The sequence below is a fragment of the Mobula hypostoma genome, chromosome 7 (assembly GCF_963921235.1).
Source record: "Mobula hypostoma chromosome 7, sMobHyp1.1, whole genome shotgun sequence".
NCBI lineage: Eukaryota > Metazoa > Chordata > Chondrichthyes > Myliobatiformes > Myliobatidae > Mobula > Mobula hypostoma.
Window position 1 is genome coordinate 115066263 of NC_086103.1, and position 25918 is coordinate 115092180.

The 25918-nt window shown below is 42.8% G+C and overlaps 1 protein-coding gene across 2 annotated transcripts in view; it reads left to right on the forward strand.

Moving 5' to 3' along the window:
- zmp:0000001236 (mastermind-like protein 2) overlaps positions 1 to 25918 on the forward strand; it is a 362601-nt gene that overhangs the window by 271051 nt on the left and 65632 nt on the right. For both annotated transcript variants that reach the window (XM_063053819.1, XM_063053818.1), the window contains one exon: positions 8772 to 10214. In XM_063053819.1, the coding sequence (XP_062909889.1) occupies positions 8772 to 10214 (1443 nt within the window). The remainder of the gene's footprint in view (positions 1 to 8771; positions 10215 to 25918) is intronic.

The following is a 25918-nucleotide window of genomic DNA, read 5'->3' on the forward strand; positions in this document are numbered from 1 at the left end:
TATCTGCAGGCTTCAGTTCAGTATCTTTGAAATGCCATTCAAACTCATTTTGAGGAATGTCTGAAACAGCCGAGCCAGTGTCCAATTCTGTTTTAATTAATTTGACGTTCACTTCTGGTATGTTCATCTCATCTTAGTTTTCATATTGTAAACCTCAAGGCTACTCAAAGTCTCATCATTATCAGAGTTTTCATCAACAGCATGCACATTAGTGCTCTTTTTGAAAATGCAAATTGACTTTTTGAATCTCTTTCTCGTTTCTGTGCAGTCCATTTATTTTTGTCTGCCCAACATGCTCTTTGTACGTGTCCTACTTTGTTGCATTTTCTGCTAGTTTCACCTTTAAACCTCCATTGGTCTGGTCTGTGTGAGCCCCTGCTGTAATTGTAACACAATTTGTTCAGCCAGGCAGGTTTCTATTTAGACATTACAACTTTGTTCACGCTCATTTCAGTCCTGATTGCAACTCAGTTGAGTCTCTGGCTGCTGTTTCCATTGATACAGCAATTTCAACTGCTCTTTTAAATGTAAGTTGTGATTCAGCTAGGAGCCATATTTTGAATGCGTTTTTATAAGATTCCATGAACTAAACAATCTCTCGGTGCATCATCAAGCCCATCACTAAACTGACACAGCTCGGACAATTTCTTCAATTGAGCAACATAAATTGAAATGGATTCCCTCTTCTTTATGATTCTGCTTATGAAACCTAAAGCATTCTGCAATCAACAATGATTTCAGTTCTAAATGTTCCTGCATTACGTTCATGATATCAACAAAGCTCATTTCAGCTGGTTTGGTTAGAGCAGTCAAACTTCTAAGCAAACTGAAAGCTTTTCCACCTCTTACACTCAGCAGCACTTTCCCCTTCTGAAGGTAGAACGTGCTGCGCTTCAACAGTTATGCAGCCATTGGACCCTATCGCCACTATTATGTTTTGTAACTCCAGAAAATAGTCAAAATTTTTAAACAACGGGAGCTGGGAAATGGACCAACTTAGTTTTACTTATCCCGTTTTTAAAAAGGCACTCACATTTGACATGGTGGTGTAATGACTTATGCTATTCACGTAATTCTTACATATAGCCCATAATTAATTAGGTAAACAAACAAAGAATGCTTAATCAAACAATATATTTATAATATCACTCAAATATTACTGAAATTTTAAATACAGTGCAAGGGTGGACATTTTATTTGACTATTTAATGGACTGTGTAAACAACATGCAAATACAATTAATAATCCTCAAACTGTGTGTGGTTAGGAGAACGATATTTTGATACGAAGTGGTATATGTGTGGAAAATACACCCATCAAAAGCATTTAATGTTGTAACAATTATTGTTTTGAAAACTGAGTGAACTTCAGTGGCCTTGCGAGTAAAGACAGTGCACTGTGCAGCAGTGATTGTGCTTACAAAATCTGTGGCAATGGTGCTCAGCATTCATGGGCCAGGCAGTGTAGAAAAAACATTTACACTGTATTCGCAAATGACTGATTGTTCTATCAATTTCCTGGATTGTACCAGCTGGAAATCACATGGACTGACTCAGAAGTGCATACAGACTGCCCAGTGGTGCTTAAATCCTGACAATTCCTGAATGTTAAGATGTTAGGGACATTGATCCATCTTTAGCTTCTGTCTCTGCTGTGCTGTGTTGAGCCTACTACTTGCACTTGGACGAGGAATTCATTGTAACTCTCCCCTCACTCTGTACTTGTGGCCATGCTATTTCTCCACATGTCTTGTACTGTGACTATCTCAATTCTCCACACACACTACAGTGATCACAATAATCCCTCCAACTCTGTACTGTCACCACACCAATTCTCCTCACAAGCTGTACCTTGGACATGTTAACTGCCCCCTCACTTTGTACTGTGGCCATACTAACTTGCCCTACAGTCTGAACTGTCATGACACAAATCGGTGATACATTAAAGTACTCCAGGGACGTCATGCTGAAGTCAACGGTCAGTAACGTTTTCACTCAATAATAAATCAGGAATGTGGGGCTAAATGGCTTTCTTTTGCTTTTTTGTGTTCTTGCTCTCAAATTTAAGGAAGGTGTGCATTTATGACAATTCAACCAAATGCTTTTTAGTTGGTTTGGTGCACTTTAGTGATGCCTATTTACAGAAGGTGCCCTCACTCCAGAAGATTCAATACATCTGGGTTTGATTTCAGGTGACCAGATGTGAATTGGTCATGACCAGATTAATCCACCCTGCTGTGGGCATTTATGGTCACTGCCAATGACCTGTAAACTTGATCAAATTTCATACACTGCACTACTAGCTTACTGTTAAAATCTCAACACTGTCCTAAAATAAGCTTTAGGAATTTTATCTGTTCAGACAAATTTAACCTAAAGTCATTATTTTCCCATCTTATTTTTAAGTAAAATGGTGTTGCATAAGCCATGTTCAAATGATAATGACTTAAGACGACAGGTCCCCTTTATATTGTCCATTACTGCTGTGACCCTGCAGGGAAATAGCAGGGAGTACAGAAGCTGCTGAATGTCTATGTCAGGTTGAGTAAGGTGTATTTAATTTCTATTCATGACACAACATTCAGCCAGGATTGTTGATGTTCCATCAGAGAAAATCCATTTTCAAAAGGACGATTGGAGTTTCCTCTAGGAGTTTTTCAGGTTGACTTAAGCAGGAACCATAGATGGACTGCTTTCATGGGTTTCTGTCTCTCTTATGCCAAACTGATAATGCCTTTACCATGCAGAACATCCCAAGCCGTTTGAAAAATAGTTGAGAACGGAGTAAAATATGCATTGATCAAAGAGTTATGTTGACAAAGTACTCATCATCTGGTGGGCTCTGAGGAAGTCAGGAAGAGGAGGCAGATAAAGGTATGTGACATGCTAGCTGAAAATCCAGTAATAATGGATGGGTGGATGGGAGAATTAGGTAGGGTGGTGAGGGTCAGGTCAAAAGATTAGGGAGGTGGTGGTCCTATAGTATGTTCCAAAATTGGGAAAGCAGGGAGAGTGAAAATCTTAAATACATCAGCAAAGGTGTAATCTGGGGCATTTATGGATTGTTAACAAGGTAATTTTAAACCATGTTGTTTAGGTACAAAATCAGAGGGGGGCAGGGAGCACTGGTGTAATTGATCAATGGGACAGAGCATCTTTGAGGATTCACAGGAACAGAATTTTCAAGTCTTGAGGAGATTTTCGGTAGGGGCTTTGGATGCTGGAAATACTCCAAAGATTGAATCAGAGTTCACATTTCAGGTCAAGTGGGGTGAGAAGCCATTGATGTGAAACATTTATTATTTCCTCAAAAGTCCAACTGCTGAGCATTTCCAGAATGTTCTTAGTTCGGATTTGTATCTGTAGGAATTAGCATTTGATTGTTAAAAATCAAACTGTTTTAAAGGACGATGATCTATCTTCACCCTCTATTTGATACCTTTTATACCTTAATATGAATGATTTTCCATGAATTTGAGCTAGTTGAAGAGGTGCTGACGGGGAAGAGGATCAGAATTAACCAGTGGCAATGTTATATATTTTACCTGTGTTATCCAACTCCTCTTGAACTTCCACTATCCACTCATTCCTTTTAACTGTTTCAGGCAATATTAACCAGCCTGCATTTCAACATAATTATTCAGAATGTTGACCAAGATATCAGACATATTATAAACAGCAAGTTATTCCACAGAGAACGAACAAAAAAAAATTTGTAGATATTAGAAATCCAAGCGACACACAGGAAATACTGGAGGAATTCAGCAGACCAGGCAGCAGCTGTAGAAAAAGAGTACAATTGACATTTTGGGCTGAGACTATTCATCAGGTCTGGAGAAAAAAGATGAGAAAGTGGAAGATGGGGTGGGGGGGTGTGGGGAGGAAGGTGATAGGTGAAACTGGGAGGAGGAGGGGTGAAGTAGAGAGCTGGGAAGTTGATTGATGAAAGAAATACAGGGCTGGAGAAGGGAGAATCTGATAGGAGAGGACAGAAGGCCATGGAAGAAAGAAAAGTGGGAGGAGCACCAGAGGGAGGTGATAGGCAGGTACGGAGATAGGTGAGAGAGGGAAATCGGAAAGGGGAATGGTGAAGTGGGGGGGGGTATGGTTTTTGAACATGGGAGAAATTATATTAAACGTTATAAGTGATGGACAAAGCTCAGTCCGTCACAGGAAAAGCTCTCCCCACCACTGAGCACATCTACCCACGAGGAAGCAGTATCTATCATTAAGGACTCCCATCATCCAGGACATGCTCTCTTCTTGCTGCTGTTATTGCAAGGGAGGTACAACGCCAGGTTCAGGCTGTATTACCTTACAACCATCAGGCGCCTGAACCCGCATGGATATCTTCGCTCATCTCAACACCCAACTGATTCCACAACCTACAGACTCACTTCCAAGGACTGTACACCTTGTTCTCAGTATTATTTATATATGCATTATGTATTTATTTAATTGTGCTGTTTGTCTTGTTTTGTACATTGGTTGTTTGCCAGTCTTTGTGTATAGTATTTCATTGTTCCTATTGTATCTCTTTGTTTTTTGTGAATGCCTGCAAGATAATGAATCTCAAGGTAGTATATAGTGACAAATACGTACTTGATAATGAATTTACTTTGAACTTTGAATATTTCCCTTCAAATTAATTTCAAGCAGTGAATTCTACGTTGCTAATCTCTGTTGCTCCTTCCCTACCAACAGGTGTCAAGGAGTGTGTCCAAGGAACCTTCTTGTTTCTCAAGCGTTGGAAACAGACAAGTGCTCACTATGTTGGATTTCTAATAGTTAGTTTTTCAATAGACACTGAGCCAAAATACTGTATTGTGAGTTGTTGTGTCAGATTAGAGGTATTCTGCTTTTCATGGAAAGGACACATCTGAGCAACCCTTCCTTCACTGTGTTGGGTAGTCACGGGCTCTGTAACTGCAGCAGAACAATTGTGCTGTGAAGCCTTCGTCAGTAGCATGATGACTTTTGTTCTGTCCGAGCATACACAGCTGTCACATGCTTCTTCAGAGACTGGTGACTAGGGGAAAAGTTCTTCCTGAGTGAGACAGAGCTGAAATTAATTAACTGCCTTGCAATTCTGGTGCAAGTCTTCATCCTGACTGATTATACGAAGTTCAAAGTAAAATTTATTATCAGAGTGTACACTTATCACCACATATAACCCTGAGATTCGTTATTTCCTGTGGGCATACTCAGTAAATCTATAGAATAGTAACTGTAAACGGGATCAAAGAAAGAGCAAGAGCATAGAAGACAACAAACTGTGCAAATGCAAATATAAATAAATAACAATAATACCGAGAGCATGAAATAACAAGATAAGGAGCCCTTGGTTGTGGCACACCATAAATAGTTGTCCTCTTTTGTTCAGGAGCCTGGTGGTTGAGGGGTAGTAACCGTTCTTGAACCTGGTGGTGCGAGTACCTGTACCTTCTACCTGATGGCAGCAGCGAGAAAAGAGCATGGCCTGGGTGGTGAGGAGCTTTGATGATTGATGCTGCTTTTCTATGGCAATGTTTCACGTAGACGTGCCCAATGGTTGGGAGGGCTTTACCCATGATGTACTGGGCCAAATCCACTACCTTTTGTAGGATTTTCTGCTCAAAGACATTGGTGCTCCTATACCAGGCTGTAATGCAGCCAGTTAATGCACTTTCCACTACACATCTAAAGAAGTGTCATATCTATATCCAGATCCCGAGGGGTAATGATTGCCCACCACTACCTTCTGCTTAGTTAGGTTGCACTGGAAATCTTTCCTGAGCTGCAGGACTACCAAACTGTCTCTACAGTTCCAGGTAGCTGGTGTTGTGGCCTCACTAGCTCCTGAAAATGTAATGAGGCAGTTTTATTAGCTTTCTGATGGTGTGAGAGAGGATTAAGAAGTGCATTGGAATGCGTGGTATTCACTTTCTACCACAGCTGGTGGAAGTGGATGCTCAGTTTTGAACTGTTAGATCAGTCTTTAGTCCATCCCTCTATCAAGGTGATGAGTTTGCAAGGTCAATGTGGTATTTGCTCCTTCATGTTGAACCTAAGAGTCTGCAACTGATCAGTGTGTTCTTTTATCACCTAACACAGGGCATAGCTGAGATTTATAACAGAATGTGCTTGAAATGCCATTAATGCTACCCTCATTTTACATCCAATTGGCATACTTATGTAATAAGTTACTTTCCAGCAATCTGCTGAGCGGATTTTGCATTCTTTATTACTAGTTCTAAATCAGCATCACGAATCAGAGAGACTATAAGCTCTTTTTTTGTTTCCAGTTATGCAATTTTCTCTTTGAGCTGCATACTTCCTGTACTCAGTCAAGCCTCACAATGCAGTTGTAACAGATCTTCAGATAGTTTTATTTGGAGGTATATGGGGCAGAGAGAGCAAAGCCTGCTACACTAACAGCTACAGTGGGAGAGTTGCTGTTGATACTCGGCCATTCTCTTGTGTAAAAAAAGAAATCATTCTCTCAATAAAGATATGATTACAATGTTTATTTTCAGTAATTAAAATAATTTCCTACGTATTGTAAACCCAGAATGCAGTAGCAAACAATCAGTGTGAAATTAGAAATGTTTAATTTCAAATCCTGCAGATATTTCTTCTTACAATCCCTAAGTGTACAGTAATTTTTGCAAAATACTAATAATTGCAAAGAAAAGAATAAATATTTGCTTGATTATTGAGGCATTCACTTGATCATCTGGAGGATATGATTTCTTGTTGGTATTATTCCTAATAGTTGTTTACATGACAGAAATAACTGCCTAATAAGTAAGGCATAAAGAATCAGGCTTTTTTCTGCCTGGCTTTGTAAACCCTGACGTAACAATCCAGAAGGAACCCCTACTTTGTGTTGTTGTTCAGTGAAGTGAGCTCTGCAGCGTCAGAGACCTGGAACTGGAAAGAGGGATAAAATTATTTACTGATCACTTGATAGGGAACAGAAGGAAGTATTTCCCAGCACCCATATCCATTCATCTGAATGGCAGCCAGAAGTTAAACAACTAGTGGCATGGGATTAGCAAGACTCTTTAACAGAGATACACAGTGTATGATATAATGTGGATAAAATAGACTGAAGAGGAGATCTTGCCTGACAAATCTGTTGGAACTCTTTGAGGAAGTAACAGGCAGGATAGACAAAGGAGAGTCAGTGGATGTTGTTTACTTGGATTCTCAGAGGCCTTTGGCAAGGTGCCACTCATGAGGCAGCTTAACAAAATGAGAGATGTGTCATGGAGCATATATTGACTGGTCTCATCACAGCCAGCTATGGAAACACCAGTGCCCTTGTACGGAAAATCGTACAAAATATTGTGGGTATAGCCTAGTCCATCACGGCTAAAGCCCTCCACACCATTGAGTACATCTACACAAAGCATTGTCGCAGGAATACGGCAGCCATTATGACGGACCACCAACACCCAGGTCATGCTCTCTTTTGCTGCTGCCATCAGGAAGATGATACAGGAGCCTCAGGATCCACACCACCAGGTTCAGGAACAGTAATTACCCCTCAACCATCAGGCACCTGAACCAAAGGGGATAACTTCACTCAACTTCCAAATGTTCTCACAAGCTATGGCCTTATTCTTCAAGGATTCTGCATCTCATGTTCTTGATATTTATTGCTTATTTATTTATTTATTATTATTTTTTTTCTCTCTCCTTTTGTATTTGGACAGTACGTTGTCTTTTGTAAACTGGTCGTCAGCCCTTTTGGTGTGATATTTCTTTGATTCTATTCTGTTTATTGCAATTATTGAGTATGCCTGTAAGAAAATGAAGCTCAGGCTGGTAAATGATGACATATATGTTCTTTGATAATAAATTCACTTTGAACTTTGAACTGAGATCCTACAGGTTGAGTGAGCAGGACTGAGACAAAACCACCACACTTAAAGCATTTCCTTCCCCACCAGTCATCTGGAGCAGGCTATTTTCAAAAAGTTCAGTACAGTCAAAAAGAGGTCTTTTGAATTCCTAAGGGTTATTTTTGTAAAAATATGACCCTTATAGAGAATTAATTTTAAAAACTTCATTTCTAACCAGTAATGCAGCTTGTGTGTGGCCTCCGTCACTGCTGGCTGGTTCACGCTTATATAGCTAAGCCCTTAAAATTCTTAGACGACAATGAGTAAGGGACTCTGTTGCTGGTGCTACTTAGCTCAACAGTTTGGAAGGGACATGGCATTTTAGTGATGGCTACAATGCTGAGCAGTGAAGTATGTTGTTCAGTTGTTAAGTCGAGTCCAATTCTTCGTGGCCTCATGGACCATAGGGTCCATAGGGTTTTTATGTCAAGATGCAGAAGTAGATTGCCAGGCCTTTTTTCTGCACAGATACCTGCTGCCCACGTTGGGACCCGGCTGGGTTTGAACTCAGGACCATCTGCCTTGAAGACCAGTGCTGATGTCACTGCAGCCGGCCTATGCCAACCTGTAATTCAGCATGTAGCCTTAATCAGCATATTATTTCCACTTCAAAACTGGAGTAATCCCTCCCTTAGAATAGGGGCCAATGAAGTGAGGGATGGCTGGCAGGTATTGGATTTCTTGTCTACGTTTGCAGGAGGACACAGCCATGTTGGTACAGGTGTTCATCACAACCACACTCCCCAACTCCTTGCATTCCGATGGCTGAGATCCCAGTGTGACATGTCAAACTGTGGGTTTTTTAATTGTGCTTTTTTTCAGGGAAGGGCATTAAATATTACCACAGCTAAAAAAACAGTTTACTGATTTTCTTTCTCTTTAGTTGCAGGGCTCTATCAAGAGAAAGCTGGAAGGAAATGCTTCACCCGTCAGCAACGAGAGACCAAATGGCATTTCTGATGGGGCTTTCCAAATGGATATTAAGAGAATAAGAGTGGATGAAGGTAGTCTTACGATTGGTCAAAGTGGACACCAGCTCAGTAATGGACAAGGTCAAACCCTGCAGGGTTCAGTCACAATGGGACCCGGAACTCCAGGAAAAGATGGGAGCTTGATTGGAGCCACCCAGGCCAATGGTGGTGATGCCAGTTCTGGCTTCAGCTTGCCGCTCAATAAGGAGATGAAACAGGAGCCAGTGGAGAGTGTTTCATGCAGTGAGCATTTGAACAACCAAATCTCTAACAACAACATGCTATTTGAATCCAAAGACGATCTAGGAATGCAGCTGCTGGATCCAGATTTGCAGGATTTATTTGATGAATTGACAAACATGTCTGGAGTTCCCCCACTGAGCGATATTGACCTGGACAATATGTTAAACCCCAGCATTAGAAATGAAGAATCATTCAACATTGACATCGGTCAGCAAAACCAGAACAGTACACCAAAGCCGCATTCACAGTTGGATAATCCAACGGTAAAAACTGAATACTCACCTGGTTTTACCCAGGCATCAGTTGGATCACCCCAAATGCGGCCTCCTTCCACAGGGCCCCCCTATTCTATGGCAAATACAGCCATGTCTGTTCCTTCGCCCATCTCCTCTGCAGCTCAAAGTCAAAACCAACCGCAGCAATCTTTACCTTCCGCACCAAACAGAGGCCTTTCCAACTGGCATGACCTGTCTCATGCACAGCAGCTGAAGAAGATCGCCGATAATCGGCAGCAGCACGCTCTGCTGCAGCACCAGCAGCAGAATCAGGCAGCTAGTTGGCCGCCTGCTCCACAATCAGGCCCTTCGTCGGGCAGTTTTGGCCAGGAAAAAATTCCCAGCCCATCCCTCCACCAGCAGCCTTTCAGCTCCCCAAATTCTCTGCTCACTGGGGTGTCCACCAACAGTAGTCAGACAAAAAACATGAATAACTGCCTCTACAAGACTCCAACCGCAACGCAGACTGGGCACATGGACATGATAATGCACCAGCAGCAACAACGGACCCACAGTATAAGTCGCAGCTTAATGAACACCAATTCTGCATCACCAGACCAATTGTCGTACAGTAACACCAAGCCTTTATCACATTTTGATCCGGAGCCAGGGCAGATCCCTTCAATTCTGGGTACTCAGGCCAAGCCTTCTGTTCTGCATTATACACAGCAGCAGCAGCCATCAGCACCGGTACAGCAGCAACCTGGTCACCTGCAGAGTCCAGCGGTCCAGCGAGCACAGATACCAATTGCAATGCAACAAAAGATGCTGCTGCAGAAGATGCAGCAGAGCCAACAGCCTTCAGCACTGCAGTACACTCTGTCCCAACATCGACAGGTATGAACTACCCCAATTAAACATTGCATTTTGTTATCTGTTTTATTTGTGGATCTAGCAACGTGTTTGTCAAATTAGCTGCTGATCATGGTCAGTTTGCCACGGCTTAAAGACCAAATCTGCAGTAGTGACTGACGAGAGTAACATCAGAGATGCCTCCATCGCAAAATGAATGCATACCCTGTCAATAGTGTATCACGATCTTACAATACCAAATCCAGTGCTGCAGCAATTTAAAACTCATTGATTGGACATTAAAAAAATGTTTCCTCTATTGGAATTGGTTACTATTGTCACATGGACCAAGATACAGTGAAATGTTTTCTTGCATGCTGTTCAAATATATCAGATCAGATCATTGCAAGGTGCATTGAGGTGGAACAAGGGTTAAAAAAGAGCAGAATAAAATATAAAGTTTTTTATTGTATTGAAGATTTTAAGAATTTCTAAAATCCAGTGGTGTTGAAATTTTAATAGGGCTACATTCCAGTATTTGGAGAATACCTTAGGGGATCTCTATTTGTAAGTAATTGCAGGATATGATATTTGCGGTTCAGCTTTGAATAACTTGTGGTCTGTAAGTAAATAATGCACAAGTTTGGTCTCAGCTGGAGCATTGTGACCAGTTATGGGCACCACAATGTATGAAGGATGTAAGAGAAAGACATAGAAGAAATTTACCAGGATTGTTCCAGAAATGAGGAACTGGTTGATTGGAGCAAATTGAGTTGTTAACCTTTGAGCAAAGGAAGTAAAGGGTAGGTTCAAAAGAGTGTTGACAGACCAGAAAGAAGGGAAGAAGAACTTGAAATTCCTTAGTGAATTTCATTCATTGGCTAAGCTCCAAATTTCCACTGTGCAAATCATTTAAAATTGACAGCTGAGAAAGGGAAGCTGACCCATTAAGATCATCCTGGACAGCTGTTATTTCCAAACAATTAATCTCTCACCTGATCTCTTCACACAGATCCCACTCATCTCTGCTGCCACATCATCTGAAGTGAAGCTAAATAAACATAAAGAAATCACAGGGCCAATGAGGATAAAAATGCTTCCTAAAATTGCTTTTATAACACACTTGAGTGAACATTAAGAAGAGTTACCTTTTAATTGTACCTGCATTGTATTTACTCTTTGTTCCTGCCAGAAATCAGTCCCGCTCCCCTTAAGCCAGCAGAAAGTCAGCACCCGCCACACTTAGTCATGATGAAGTCAATTGGCTCACACTTCCCTGGAGAGAAGAGTTCTTACATCCATTTTATTCTTCCTCTTACATAATTGAAGGTTGTATCTCCAGATCTCTCCCATCTATTGCTTGGTAGTAATCCATCAATAAGTACTCTTTCTTGGTCTTTAGTTGATTCAAAGGTCTTAAGAAGTTATTTTCCCTAACGCTGGCGATCCTTCTTTCAGCTTCCTTCTGAAACTTTCCTGAGACCTTTAAGTCACTCACTGTGTATAATGGCTAAATCTGGGTATGGTACTCAAGAAGTAATCTGAATGCTAATATGTATAACTTTATATGCTTAGATTTATATTGAATTGTTATCTTATAGGAGGCCAATAGCATGTTAATTCAAGTCAATTCACTCTATTTTCCATGAGGAACTTTGAGCAGTTGGGCAGTTTGGAACTTTGAGCAGTTTGGAACTTTGGGCAACATCACAGAACTTAAGATACACAACACCACACTACATATAGTTAAACGCAATATAAAATACTCACGAGAGATAATAAAAACTAAGAATTAATACATGTGATTTAAAATACAAATACACATAATAAAACTGACTGTTTTTACTGTCAAGTGTGCTGTGCATACTATATATTCAAATTGGGTGTTGAGGATGCAAATTGAGGAAGACACTAAACTGGATAAGGTTCTTCTGGTGCTGATGGGCAGGGACCTGTAGCAACATCCAGATGGCATGAGAGTGTAGTATGTGTGAAGATTATGTGTAATGTCCTCTACTGTTAGTTTAGTTTCGGTTACAATTTTTCACATTACCTATAAATCTCAGGATGAGTTTTCATTCAATGTTTTATCATTCAAATGAATCTAAGTACAGAAATGTTGGTAGAAGTCTCCCTCTTCCTGAACGATACGAGGAAATAGAATCCCCATGGCCAATTGTATCTACAGATTGGGGATGAGGTAATAAAGGAAACATTATCATACAGTAGCAAAGAAAGATTGCATTCATAATATGGAAGATGAGTTTGTCGAATACTTTCAAGACTTATGTTTTAAATGCCATTGTATTGATGAACCAACAAAGAAACAGAGTGGTTAACTATCTTGCATTTGAAGAATTTATGAAGTGTACTAATCATATTGTAGTAGAATTTCCTATTAAGCAAAATGATGTAATTGCACTTAATTCTCTGTCTGAAGTCTACAAGACAGGAAATATAAAGAATAATTTGGTATAGAAGGTACCCAAACAAGTTGAGGTATAGTAGATAAAGAAATAATTCAGAGTATGCAGAGCAGACACGTTGCGTTAAAGGATTAAAATCCAAAAAGAAAAGTGGTCCAACTGTGGCTAAAACCAAAGATATTTTTAGATCATAAGAATAAGCTTACAGTATTGCCGAAGAGTCTAGTTATCTTGAACATCGGGAAGTTGCAAGTTCATTTTCAAGTTCCTGGGTGCCAAGATCCCTGAGGATCTGACCTGGTCCCAACATAACGAAGCAGCTTTAAAGAAGGCAAGACAGCCTTCATTAGGAGTGCAAGGAGATTTGATTTGTCACCTAAAACACCGGAAAACTTGTACAGATATACTGGGGAGAGCATTCTGACAGGCTGCATCACCATCTGGTAATGGGGTGGGGACCACTGCACAGGATTGAAAGAAGCTACAGAAATTTGTAAAACTAGTCAGCTCCATCCTGGGTACTAGCCTGCGTAGTATCCAAGACTTCAAGATGCGGTACCTCAGAAAGGCGGCATCCATTATTAAGGACCACCATCACCCCTCGTCTCACTGTTACTATCAGGAAGCAGGTGCAGGAGCCTGAAGGCACACACTCAGCAATTCAGGAACAGCTTCTTCCCCTCTGCTATCGGATTCCTAAATGAACATTGAACCTATGAACACCTTCTCACTTTTGAAGATTGTTTTTTGTTTTTGTTCCATAGATGGACTACCCATATCCCTCTAAACCTTTCCTATCCAATTATGGAAGTTTCAATGGACATGTCAAAAGAAAAAGATTAGAGAAAGTAAACACAAGTTCCAAAAGGTATATATGAGAGAAATTCAATGAAAAGAATAAGGAGATGGCAGTGATAATAAAGGATTGCTTATATTTTGGATATCAGATATAGCGGGCATTGAGGTTTTACTCTTCCAGAATTCCCCAAAATAAATAAGTTACGTTCTTGCTGATGGCTATAATTATTTAGCTGCTTCGAGGATTAGCAGTTAGGCATCAAGCATTTACAATCATTTATATGAAAAGGGACGTGCAACGTATTCAGTTGTGCTGATGATCTAAAGATGGAGTGGGGCCAAGCGAGCTGAGAAAAAGGTGCAGAGGGGAGGAAACATGATATAAACACATTAAATAACAGCACAAGATTGTGGCAAACAGCAGGAAAAGCATAATATTTTTGAATGATGTCTGCCTATAAAACATTGTTATTCAGACAAATCTAGTTAATTTATATTTTACTTAGAACAACACAGAAGGAGGCTGTTCAGCCCACCTACTGGATCCATGCTAGCTCCCAGGAGAGTAATCCTATTAGACTCATTCACCCTTGCTTAGTAATACCTCTACACCTATGCAATGCCATAAACCAACACTACATTGCAATTTACAGTAACCTACTTTGGGATGTGGGAGGAAATCAGATTTTGTGCCAAAAACCTACGCAATCACAGAAGAACGTGCAAATTCCACCCAGACAACATCTGAGGTCAGGATTGAACTCGAGTCCGTGACGCCACCATTCCAGCCTTGTAGGTGAACCACAGAAAGCTAATAGACATAGCTAATAGACTGCCTACAATTAGAAATCATTCAGCGTAAAGAAGAATAGAAATAGGGCATTGCTGAGGGAGAACCTATCTGAAGATTTATCAGATTGAATACTGGAAATTGTGCCTGAGGCTGGTAGGTGTGTTGGGAGGTGTCCTGTGGAGGGATTGCTTAGACTAGTCAGACCTTGCCTAGAATTGCAAAGAATGAGAGCTGCTATTGAAGTGTGTGCAGTCCAGGTTATTTCAAGGAAGATCCTCTTTACTGTGTTGTTCTTAGAATTTAAGATTACCCTCTCAGAGTTTGATGCTCAGCTACAAGGAACTGTAATGAAAGGGAGAGGTGTAAATATTAGTGTCACAGTATAGTCAAGAGAAGACCGCATGGATTTGGGGAAAAGTGAGGGAAAGTGAAATTGACGTAGAAAAAAAATGAATTGCATTCAGGGAGACTAGGTCTGAAGAACCAAATGGAATATTCCTGCTTTTTCTGCCTGGGAATGCCAGTTTTTGTTGTCAAATGCAAATTTACTTCCAAATGCCCAACATCATCATCTAAGTCATTAGTTGAGGCAATGAAGAGTAAGTGAGATGTGATCAATCACTGGGAGATGCCAGTAATGCTATGTCCCAAACCAAGGCTACATTCAACAGCATTTCAGCTGTCATACTGAGGTATTTATAATTATGCAGTTCAATCAGTCACTGTTATAAGAAGAGCCAATCTTGTGTGAATTACTTACTTACAGTACAGAATCAAGTTTAATATCACCAGCATATGTTGTGAAATTTGCTTTCTTTGCGGCTGCAGTACACTGCAATGCATAATACTAGAGGGAATAAAAGTAGTGAGGTAGTGTTCGCGGGTTCAACGTCCATTCAGAAATCAGATGACAGAGGGGAAGAAGCTGTACCTGATTGGTTGAGTGTGTGCCTTCAGGCTCACTTGTGTGAATTTAGTTTCCTCAAACTCCAGATAGACTGTGTCCATCCTATTGGATTCTGGAAAAAAATTGACTAAATTTGTTAGACACTAGGCATAATACTGTTTATTTTGCTGCAACATAATTAGAAATGAACAAACAACTGTTTCCGGATTGTTCCACATCATTCTAAAAATTCAGACAGCCACTTCCAAGTGTGACTCTTGCTTGTGAGACTGATGCAATTTCTCATCAAATACACATCAAAATACATCCTTGCCCATATATGCAGTCCTTATAAAAAGTATAGCCTAAGAAATCAGACCATCATTGTACACATCTTGGATAACTAAGTGTTCATAGTACAATGTCAGAGTTAAAACTAGTGATTGACTTTCTGTTCTCTGGACATGTCCATCCTAAAGCCCCACCCATGTGCAGTCTCTACATAATGTTCTCCTAGGCTCGCCACAGCCCTAGTTTGTCTGCTGCTGGTTTGCATTGCTTTCCCTAAGACATTACAGGCCTCTGCTCAACTATCTAGTGCATTCATAAAGATACATCAGGCATACTTTTAAATATTGCAACTTTCTAATGGTCAAATTCTTTTCACAGTGACAACGAGGGACATCCATCAAACCCCTTTTGCATTGATTGCTGATAGACCTGTACTTTGCACTTTTATTAAAAACAAAGCTCAGAACTAAACAAGTTTCTATTTCCACAAAACTGCTCTGGATTTATTGAATTAATAAAGATATTGGGAGGGATTCACAGGGTTCTATATCATCCCGTTGATCTCTTTTAGAAGAATCAGAATCAAATTTATTATCACCAAAATTTGTTGTTTTGTGGCAGCAGTACAGTGCAACATATAAAAAAATTACTCTTAAGTTACAATAAAAAATACGTAGATGGATATTTCTAAGCTAGGAATTGCATTAGATTTTGAGTTTCCGTGCGCTAATCTGTTAATACTAAGAATGGTATTCAATACCTGTCACCTGGAACCCAGGAATTATTGGCAGGAATGCAGATTGATGCAAAATAGTCAGCAAGTCTACCACAACTGGAGAATAAGTTTGCATCTTTCCAATAATATCCTTAAACAATAGTATAATACCCTAATTGCATTTCACCTCCAACAGAGCAAGAAGACCTTTCACTATTAGTGGCATAACTATCCACCTGGCAATTCTTACTTCTTTCTTAATCTGACCAATACTCACACACACACTTACTCAATAATCAGTGAATTTGAGACCAGGTATCCGGAGGCTTTGCTCATTACAACCAGGGACTTTAACCAGGCCAACCTCAGAAAGGCGCTGCCAAACTTATACCAACATGTCTCCTGCCCCACTAGAGGCCCGAATATACTTTACCACTGCTACACAGCAGTCAAGGATGCCTACCATCCATCAGGCAGTACTCCTCCTCCCGGCTTACAAACAGAAACTGAAGCGGGAGGTCACGGTGTCAAAAGTAGTGTCGCGTTGGATGGAGGAAATGGATGAGGTCCTCCGTGACTGCTTTGAATCGGTGGACTGGTTAGTATTCAAGGACTCGGCAGCTAACCTCGATAAGTATGCCTCAGCTGTCACGGACTTTATTTGGAAATGCACCGAGGACTGTGTGTCTCGCAAGACAATCCGGGTATTCCCTAACCGGAAACCTCGGATGAATTATGAGGTCAAGTCCCTTTTAAAGGCTAGAGCTGCAGCTTTTAGGTCCAGGAATACCAGTTGCTACACGGAATCCAGGTGTGAACTCCGGAAAGCCATTAAGGGTGCCAAGAGGCAATATCGAGCCAAGTTGGAAGCCCAGGCTAACCAAAGGGATGCCAGTAGACAATGGCAGGGTCTAAATGAGATCTCTGGGTGCAAAGAAAAGGCTGGGAATATCAATAACTGTGGCGCTTCTCTTCCTGATGAACTTAATGTATTCTACGCAAGATTCAAACAGAAGAGGAGCGTCCCGCTCCCTCCAGATGAACTGGACCTGGTGGCATCGAGATTCATCGTCACCGAGGAGGATGTTAGAAGGGCCTTCCTGAAGATAAATCCAAGGAAGGCGATGGGCCCAGATGGTGTCCCAGGACGGGTTCTCCGGGCCTTTGCAAGCAAGCTAGCTGGAGTGTTTGCTGACATATTCAACTGCTCTTTGCTTCAGTCTAAGATCCCCTCGTGTTTTAAGAAGGCAATGATAATCTCAGTGCCGAAGAAGAGCAAGGTGGCATACCTGAACGACTATCGACCTGTGGCTCTGACATCAATTGCTATGAAATGCTTCGAGAGATTGGTTATGGCACACATCATCCACAGCCTACCGGTCAACCTCGACGCTTTGCAATTCGCCTACCAGAGCAACAGGTCAATGTCAGATGCTATCTCTCTGGCCCTACATTCCTCTTTAGAATACCTGGAGAATAAAGACGCATACGTAAGGCTCCTTTTCATTGACTACAGCTCTGCCTTTAATACCATCATTCCAAATAAACTGATTCCTAAGCTCCGGAACCTGGGCCTTAGCACTCAGATCTGCAGCTGGATCTTCAACTTCCTCACAGACAGGATCCGGGCTGTAAAAATAGGGGACAAACTCTCCTCTACAATCACTCTGAGCACCAGTGCCCCACAAGGCTGTGTACTTAGCCCCCTGCTGTACTCACTGTACACCCATGATTGTGTAGCCAAGTTTCCATCAAACTCAATATATAAGTTTGCTGATAACACAACAATTGTAGGCCGTATCTCGGGTAGTGATGAGTTTGAGTACAGAGAGGAAATTAAGAACCTGGTGGCATGGTGTGAAGACAATAACCTATCCCTCAACGTCAGCAAGACAAAGGAATTGGTTGTTGACTTCAGAAGGAGTAGTGGACCGCACGACCCTATTTACATCGGTGGTGCGCAAGTGGAACAGGTCAAAAGCTTTAAGTTGCCTGAAATGTCGACTGTACCTCTTCCTAGAGATGCTGCCTGGCCTGCTGCGTTCACCAGCAACTTTGATGTGTGTTGCTCAAAAGCTTTAAGTTCTTCGGGGTCAATATCACAAATGACCTGACTTGGTCCAACCAAGCAGAGTTCACTGCCAAGAAGGCCCATCATCGCCTTTACTTTCTGAGACAATTAAAGAAATTTGGTCTGTCCCCTAAAACCCTCACTAATTTTTATAGATGCCTCGTAGAAAGCATTCTTCTAGGGTGCATCACAACCTGGTATGGAAGTTATCCTGTCCAAGACCGAAAGAAGCTGCAGAAGATCGTGAACACGGTGCAGCATATCACACAAACCAATCTTCCGTCCTTGGACTCACTTTACACCGCACGATGTCGGAGCAGTGCTGCCAGGATAATCAAGGACACAACCCACCCAGCCAACACACTTTTCGTCCCTCTTCCCTCGGAGAGAAGGCTCAGGAGCTTGAAGACTCGTACGGCCAGATTTGGGAACTGCTTCTTTCCAACTGTGATAAGACTGCTGAACGGATCCTGACCTGGATCTGAGCCATACCCTCCAAATATCCGGACCTGCCTCTTGGTTTTTTTGCACTACTTTACTTTCCATTTTTCTATTTTCTATTTATGATTTATAATTTCAAGTTTTTAATATTTACTAATTTTTACTATTTTTAATATTTAATACTTGTAATCCAGGGAGTGGGAAGTGCAGTATCAAATATCGCTGTGATGATTGTACGTTCTAGTACCAATTGTTTGGCGACAATAAAGTATAAAGTAAGGTATAAGTATAAGTACTTGATCTCCCATGAGTTGAATACCATAAATGAAACAAGAGTCTCTGGTTGTAATCCATTTTGTCTCTTTTCAGGAGAGGGGCGTGGACAATAGGAGAAAGGGAAGGAGGGGACATGGGGGGAAGTAATAGGCAGATGAGAAGAAGTGAAGGGTTAGAGTGCAAAATAGAGGATGGGATGGCAGAAATTTGTTCTCCGGAAGGAGAAATTGCTGTTCATCCCATTAGGTTGGAGTCTATCCAGATAGAACATAAGGTGTTGCTCTTCCACCCTGAGGGTGGCCTCATCTTGACACAGGAGGAGGCCATGGGGTCGACATGTTGGAACGTGAATGTGGGTCGGAATTGAAGTGTGAAAGCACTAAATTTTTGTAAAACTCATCCAGCTCACTAACATGGACAGCACACATAAAAGTTGCTGGTGAACGCAGCAGGCCAGGCAGCATCTCTAGGAAGAGGTGCAGTCGACGTCTCAGGCCGAGACCCTTCGTCAGGACTAACTGAAGGAAGAGTGAGTAAGGGATTTGAAAGTTGGAGGGGGAGGGGGAGATCCAAAATGATAGGAGAAGACAGGAGGGGGAGGGACGGAGCCAAGAGCTGGACAGGTGATAGGCAAAAGGGATACGAGAGGATCATGGGACAGGAGGTCCGGGAAGAAAGACAAGGTGGGTGGGGAACCAAGAGGATGGGCAAGGGGTTTATTCAGAGGGACAGAGGGAGAAAAAGGAGAGTGAGAGAAAGAATGTGTGTATAAAAATAAGTAACAGATGGGGTACGAGGGGGAGGTGGGGCATCAGCGGAAGTTAGAGAAGTCGATGTTCATGCCATCAGGTTGGAGGCTACCCAGACGGAATATAAGGTGTTGTTCCTCCAACCTGAGTGTGGCTTCATCTTTACAGTAGAGGAGGCCGTGGATAGACATGTCAGAATGGGAATGGGATGTGGAATTAAAATGTGTGGCCACTGGGAGATCCTGCTTTCTCTGGCGGACAGAGCGTAGTTGTTCAGCAAAGCGGTCTCTCAGTCTGCGTCGGGTCTCGCCAATATATAAAAGGCCACATCGGGAGCACCGGACGCACTATATCACCCCAGTCGACTCACAGGTGAAGTGTTGCCTCACCTGGAAGGACTGTTTGGGGCCCTGAATGGTGGTAAGGGAGGAAGTGTAAGGGCATGTGTAACACTTGTTCCGCTTACACGGATAAGTGCCAGGAGGGAGATCAGTGGGGAGGGATGGAGGGGACGAATGGACAAGGGAGTTGTGTAGGGAGCGATCCCTGCGGAATGCAGAGGGCGGGGGGGAGGGAAAGATGTGCTTAGTGGTGGGATCCCGTTGGAGGTGGCGGAAGTTACGCAGAATAATATGTTGGACCCGGAGGCTGGTGGGGTGGTAGGTGAGGACCAGGGGAACCCTATTCCTAGTGGGGTGGCGGGAGGATGGAGTGAGAGCAGATGTACATGAAATGGGGGAGGTGCGTTTAAGAGCAGAGTTGATAGTGGAGGAAGGGAAGCCCCTTTCTTTAAAAAAGGAAGACATCTCCCTCGTCCTAGAATGAAAAGCCTCATCCTGAGAGCAGATGCGGCGGAGACGGAGGAATTGCGAGAAGGGGATGGCATTTTTACAAGAGACAGGGTGAGAAGAGGAATAGTCCAGATAGCTGTGAGAGTCAGTAGGCTTATAGTAGACATCAGTGGATAAGCTGTCTCCAGAGACAGAGACAGAATGATCTAGAAAGGGGAGGGAGGTGTTGGAAATGGACCAGGTAAACTTGAGGGCAGGGTGAAAGTTGGAGGCAAAGTTAATAAAGTCAATGAGTTCTGCATGCGTGCAGGAAGCAGCGCCAATGCAGTCGTCAATGTAGTGAAGGAAAAGTGGGGGACAGATACCAGAATAGGCACGGAACGTAGATAGTTCCACAGAGCCAACAAAAAGGCAGGCATAGGTAGGACCCATGCGGGTGCCCATACACCTTTAGTTTGGAGGAAGTGGGAGGAGCCAAAGGAGAAATTATTAAGAGTAAGGACTAATTCTGCTAGATGGAGCAGAGTGGTGGTAGAGGGGAACTGATTAGGTCTGGAATCCAAAAAGAAGCTTAGAGCTTTGAGACCTTCCTGATGGGGGATGGAAGTATATAGGGACTGGACATCCATGGTGAAAATAAAGCGGTGGGGGCCAGGGAACTTAAAATCATCGAAAAGTTTAAGAGCGTGAGAAGTGTCACGAACATAGGTCGGAAGGGATTGAACAAGGGGGGATAATATGGGCATGTTTTTAGTCAGGTTGGCCCATATGTGGCTCCAAACCTACACCAATATAAAATCAATTAGTGAGGTAGTCAGTTCTGTGTCATTAACGGACAGTCAACAAATGCTTTCAGAGCCAGTTGTCACAACTACGGATTTGGCAGCACAGTAGATACGGCAATTACGCTTGTGAATTTGCTCATGTCAGCTAATTATTATTTAATCATGATAGTATTTAACTACGTACTTGTCGTAGTGCTTGTCGAGACTTGGACAGAGCATAGCAATGCTTCGCTGCTGTTTGCATTGGGCCTTTCCTGAGATACTGGACTTTCAAATCAACTGACTCTGAAGACTAGCGGTATTCATTTGATGTTTTGATGTTCTTTTCAGCCGCAGTGTAGGCTTAATTTCCCTTTTGAGAGTTTTAGTTATCAGCCCTGTTTGGCCTAACGTTTATTGTTTTATCTTCCCTTTATCACTGTTCGTATTAAAGTCTGTGAACTATCGACCTGCTTCAGTGTCTCTCACTCCACACTTGGGTCATATCCGAACCTGGTAACAGCAAGTGTCAAACACAAAGATGACCCAGCAGAGAGAGAGCAGCTGAACTTGGCCGTGAAATTCATTGGTCAGGTAGGAGACAAGCTACAGGCAATGAATTCTGTTCTCAGTGAAGTTACAGAGGCAATGAGGCAGATAACCTCATGCCAACAAGCCCAGTCTCACTTGGAGGAACAGATATCGTCCCCAGCTGCAACTGTTCAACAGCTCACCACAGACAATCGGACTCAGGTGTCTGTGATTTCCACACTCACCGCTGCCGTCCACAAACTTACTGTGAACAGCCAGCATCAGCTGACAGCCATCAACGTTCTTGCCAGCTCAATTCAGCAGCTTCAGGCCACCTCAGTCCCACTCCCAGCATCTCGCAGGTCCTCCTTTTCTGCTGCCCCGGCAATCTCTGCCTGTCCCACCTGCGCTCAGAGCAAGACATCACACCAGCGTCCTGTGGGTCTGTTATGTCCACTGCCTGTGCCCCACTGCTCCTGGTACTACCTGTCAGTAGATTTCATCACTGGTCTGCCCCCATCTAATGGAAAGATCACCATTTTGGTCGTTGTGGGGCAATTTTCCAATGCTGCCCACTTCATTGCCCTCCCCAAGCTCCCATCGGCTCATGAGACTGTCGCACTCATGGTTCAACACGTGTTCAGGCTCCATGGATTTCCTCAAGACACAGTGTCTGATCGTGGACCACAATTCACTTCCCGCTTTTGGAAGGCTTTCTGCTGTCCTGTAGGAACCATAGCCAGCCTCTCGTCTGGCTTCCACCCCCAATCTAATGGCCAGACTGAGAGAGTGAACCAGGAGTTGAAGGCAACCCTGCGCTGTCTTGCCTCTTCCAACCCCACGTCCTGGAGCTCCCAATTGGTTTGGGCAGGGATTGCCCACAATAACCTCTAGTCATCCTCCACTAGTATGTCTCCCTTTGAATGCCAGAAGGGATTCCAGCCCTTGCTCTTCCCTGATCAGGACATCGATGTAGGAGTTCCTGCTGCTGAACAGCTGATCCAGAACTACAAGCGCACCTGGAGATGAGCCAGGGCTTCTCTGTTCTGTGCTGCGCGCCCAGAAACAGCATTCCTGGCAGGCTGATGGCTCTGCTGACAGCTAAGGCCATTCAACCCAGGAGAGGAGGTCTGGTTGGCATCAAGGGATCTTCCCCTGAAAGTCGAGAACTGGAAATTGGCACCGCGCTACGTGGGACCGTTTGTAGTGGAAAAGGCTGTCAACAAGGTATCCTATAGATTGCGTCTGCCAGCATCACTGAAGATCCACCCAGTATTCCATGTTTCCCAGCTCAAGCCAGTTAGTACCTCTCCCCTGGCCCCATTCACCCCACCTGGTAGATGGTTTCCTTGACTATACTGTGCGGTGCCTCCTGGCATCTCACCGGGTGTGTGGTAAGGTCCAGTACCTTGTGGACTAGGAAGGATATGGCCCAGAAGAATGTACTTGGATCCTGGTGAAGGACATTTTGGACAAGTTGCTGATCTGGGACTTCCAGCTGACACAGGTCTGTGGCGCCTCAGGGGTTGCTCCTAGAAGGGGGGCCCCTGTCACAACCACGGATTCGGCAGCGCAGTAGATACTGCAATGCACTTATAAATTTGCACATGTCAGTTAATTATTATTTAGTCGTGATAGTATTTAACTCCATACTTATTGTCGTGGTGCTTGTCGAGACTTGGACAGAGCATAGCAATGCTTCGCTGCTGTTTGCATTGGGCCTTTCCTGAGATATTGGACTTTCAAGTCAACTGACTCTGAAGACTAGCGTTCATTTAATGTTTTGATGTTCTTTTCAGCTGCAGTGTATGCTTTGTTTTTTCTGAGAGTTTTACTTAACAGCCCTGTTTGGCCTAACGTTTATTGTTTTATTTTCCCTTTAACACCGTTTGTATTAAAGTCTGTGAACTATCGACCTGCTTCAGTGTGTCTTACTCCGCATTTGGGCCATAACAGCAGTAATATTCACGAACCATAAACAAATAAATGAGGAAAGTGATGGTATCCACAAAAGTCAGCTATGTGAGTCACTACTATTTTGTCATTATTTTTCAAACTTCCAACATATGTGTTTTTAATTTAAACACACAAAATGCCACATTGTTCTCCTTATATGCAGTTTCATAATCACCTCCCACCAATATGCCTCACATACTTGGTGCCAAGCAGATCAGTCAAAGCAAGGGGTTGCTCTGCAAACTAACTGTCTGAGGTGTGAACACAAACACTATCTGAACAATTTCAACTTGATCATTGCCACACAACCTCCAACTAAACGGATCTGGTAAAATAAGTATTTTTATAGAGGATATTTCTGTATGACATTGTGGAGGCTTTTCAGCTCATCAAGACGTTGCGAACTCACAGAGCAATTCTCCGAGTCACATTCCCCTGCTTATCTCCTGGTCAAGCATTCTCTTTCATATGCTGTCAACTCCTCCAAATTTCCCTCCCACCCGGCTACACAAGGGGCAGTTTACAGTGGCTAGTTAACCTTTCAACCTGCACGTGGTAGGAAACAGTAGTAACCAGGGTTGCTCATGAGGTCACAGGAAGAACATAGAAATTCCATACAATGAGCAACAGAACACAGGATCAAATTTGGGTCACCGGAGCAGTGCAGCAGCAACTCTGTCTGCCAAGTCACTATGCCAACCAGACAAATCTGACTCTGTTGCCGTCTGTCAGTCTCGCTGTAGTAGTGCCACTACAATCAAAAACATGGATTAGCAGTTTTATTGACAAGTGATTACAGTTTTTGTAAATAGGAACAGTAACAGGCTTACAGTACCATCACACTGATACCAAAGAAAAATTTCTTCTGTTTACTTTGACGGAAAACCTTTAAAAGGAGATTTTTCTGCTTTGCTTTACGTACAATGGACAAGTCCTTGGGGCAAAGCAGTTAATACAATTAGCGTTAAAATTCGAAGATGAATCCAAGTTGGAGCAATACTTGAGTGTCACTAGCCCAGCATAGACAGACGTTGAATGCTTAGGAAGGTGAGTTTCATTGGATTGGCTTGTAGGTATTGCATATTTTGTGACTTTGTGAGTGAGGGAGCAACATATTTATCAAAGGGGAGAGCGTTGGACTCCGTACTGAGCGTGAACATGTATAGGTCTGATATAAAACGTAGCAGAGTGTTGCTGAGACTGCATTCTGCACAGCCTTTTATTCACACGTTTTACACAGCAGCAGCAAAATGTGACTGATTAACTCCAGAACTCATTTCATTTTAGGATTACCTTGGGTTGAATTTAATTATGTAACAGACTCATAGTTAAAAGTAATACATAAATAATTAATTGCAAGGGAGCCGTGTTCCTCAGTGTAGTGGACACTCGGGCTAACCAGCTGTCAGGTCTCCATTTAATAAGAAGCTTAATGCTCAGATTCAATCGGTTCACTGTTAAACTGTGTCTGAGTAAAATAAGACTTTGGTTAGCCATTGTTTTTGTATGCCAGAGTTCCCAAGGAGACACTGGATTGCACTGAGATAGAGTTTAAAAGAAACGAATGGGGGCAGCCAGTACATTATGCACACCACAGTTCCAGAGGAGTCATTGGATTGCGCATATTTAGGCACTTGGCAAAATCCGATAAAAAGGAAATCAGTTTAAGCGGAGCAGCCATTGTGTGAGTGGGTCAGTGTTAGAGTGGGGAGTTGAGGCTTTGGCTCATCGAGCCTTCGTCAAGGAGAGGCATAGGCCATAGGTAGATTTTCTTTTGTTATTTATTTTTTCTCTCTTTCTTATTGCATATTTAGAGTAGTGGGGTTGCCAGGCAGGCTACTGGAATGTTCCTCTTGCGGGATGTGGGAAGGCAGGGAGACCTCCAGTGCCCCTGACGACTCCACCGCCGAGAAGTGCATCCAGCTGCAGCTTCTAACAGACCGTGTTAAGGAGTTGGAGCTGGAACTGGATGAACTTCGAATCATTTGGAGGTGAGGGGTTGATAGACAGGACACAGGGAAGTAGTTACACCCAAAGTGCAGGACACTGAAACTGTCAGGAGGGGAAAGGGAGCCAGTGTAGAGTACCCCTGTACAACAAGTATACTGCTTTGGATAGTGTTGGTCAGTGGAGGGGGGGTGGTGAAATGACCTAACAGTAAAAAGCCAGAGCAGTCAGGGCCCTGGCACTGAGATAGGGGAACAGAAAGCAGGTTCTGTGGATGACAATGAGATTCCCAGATGCTATGTTGCCTCCCAGGT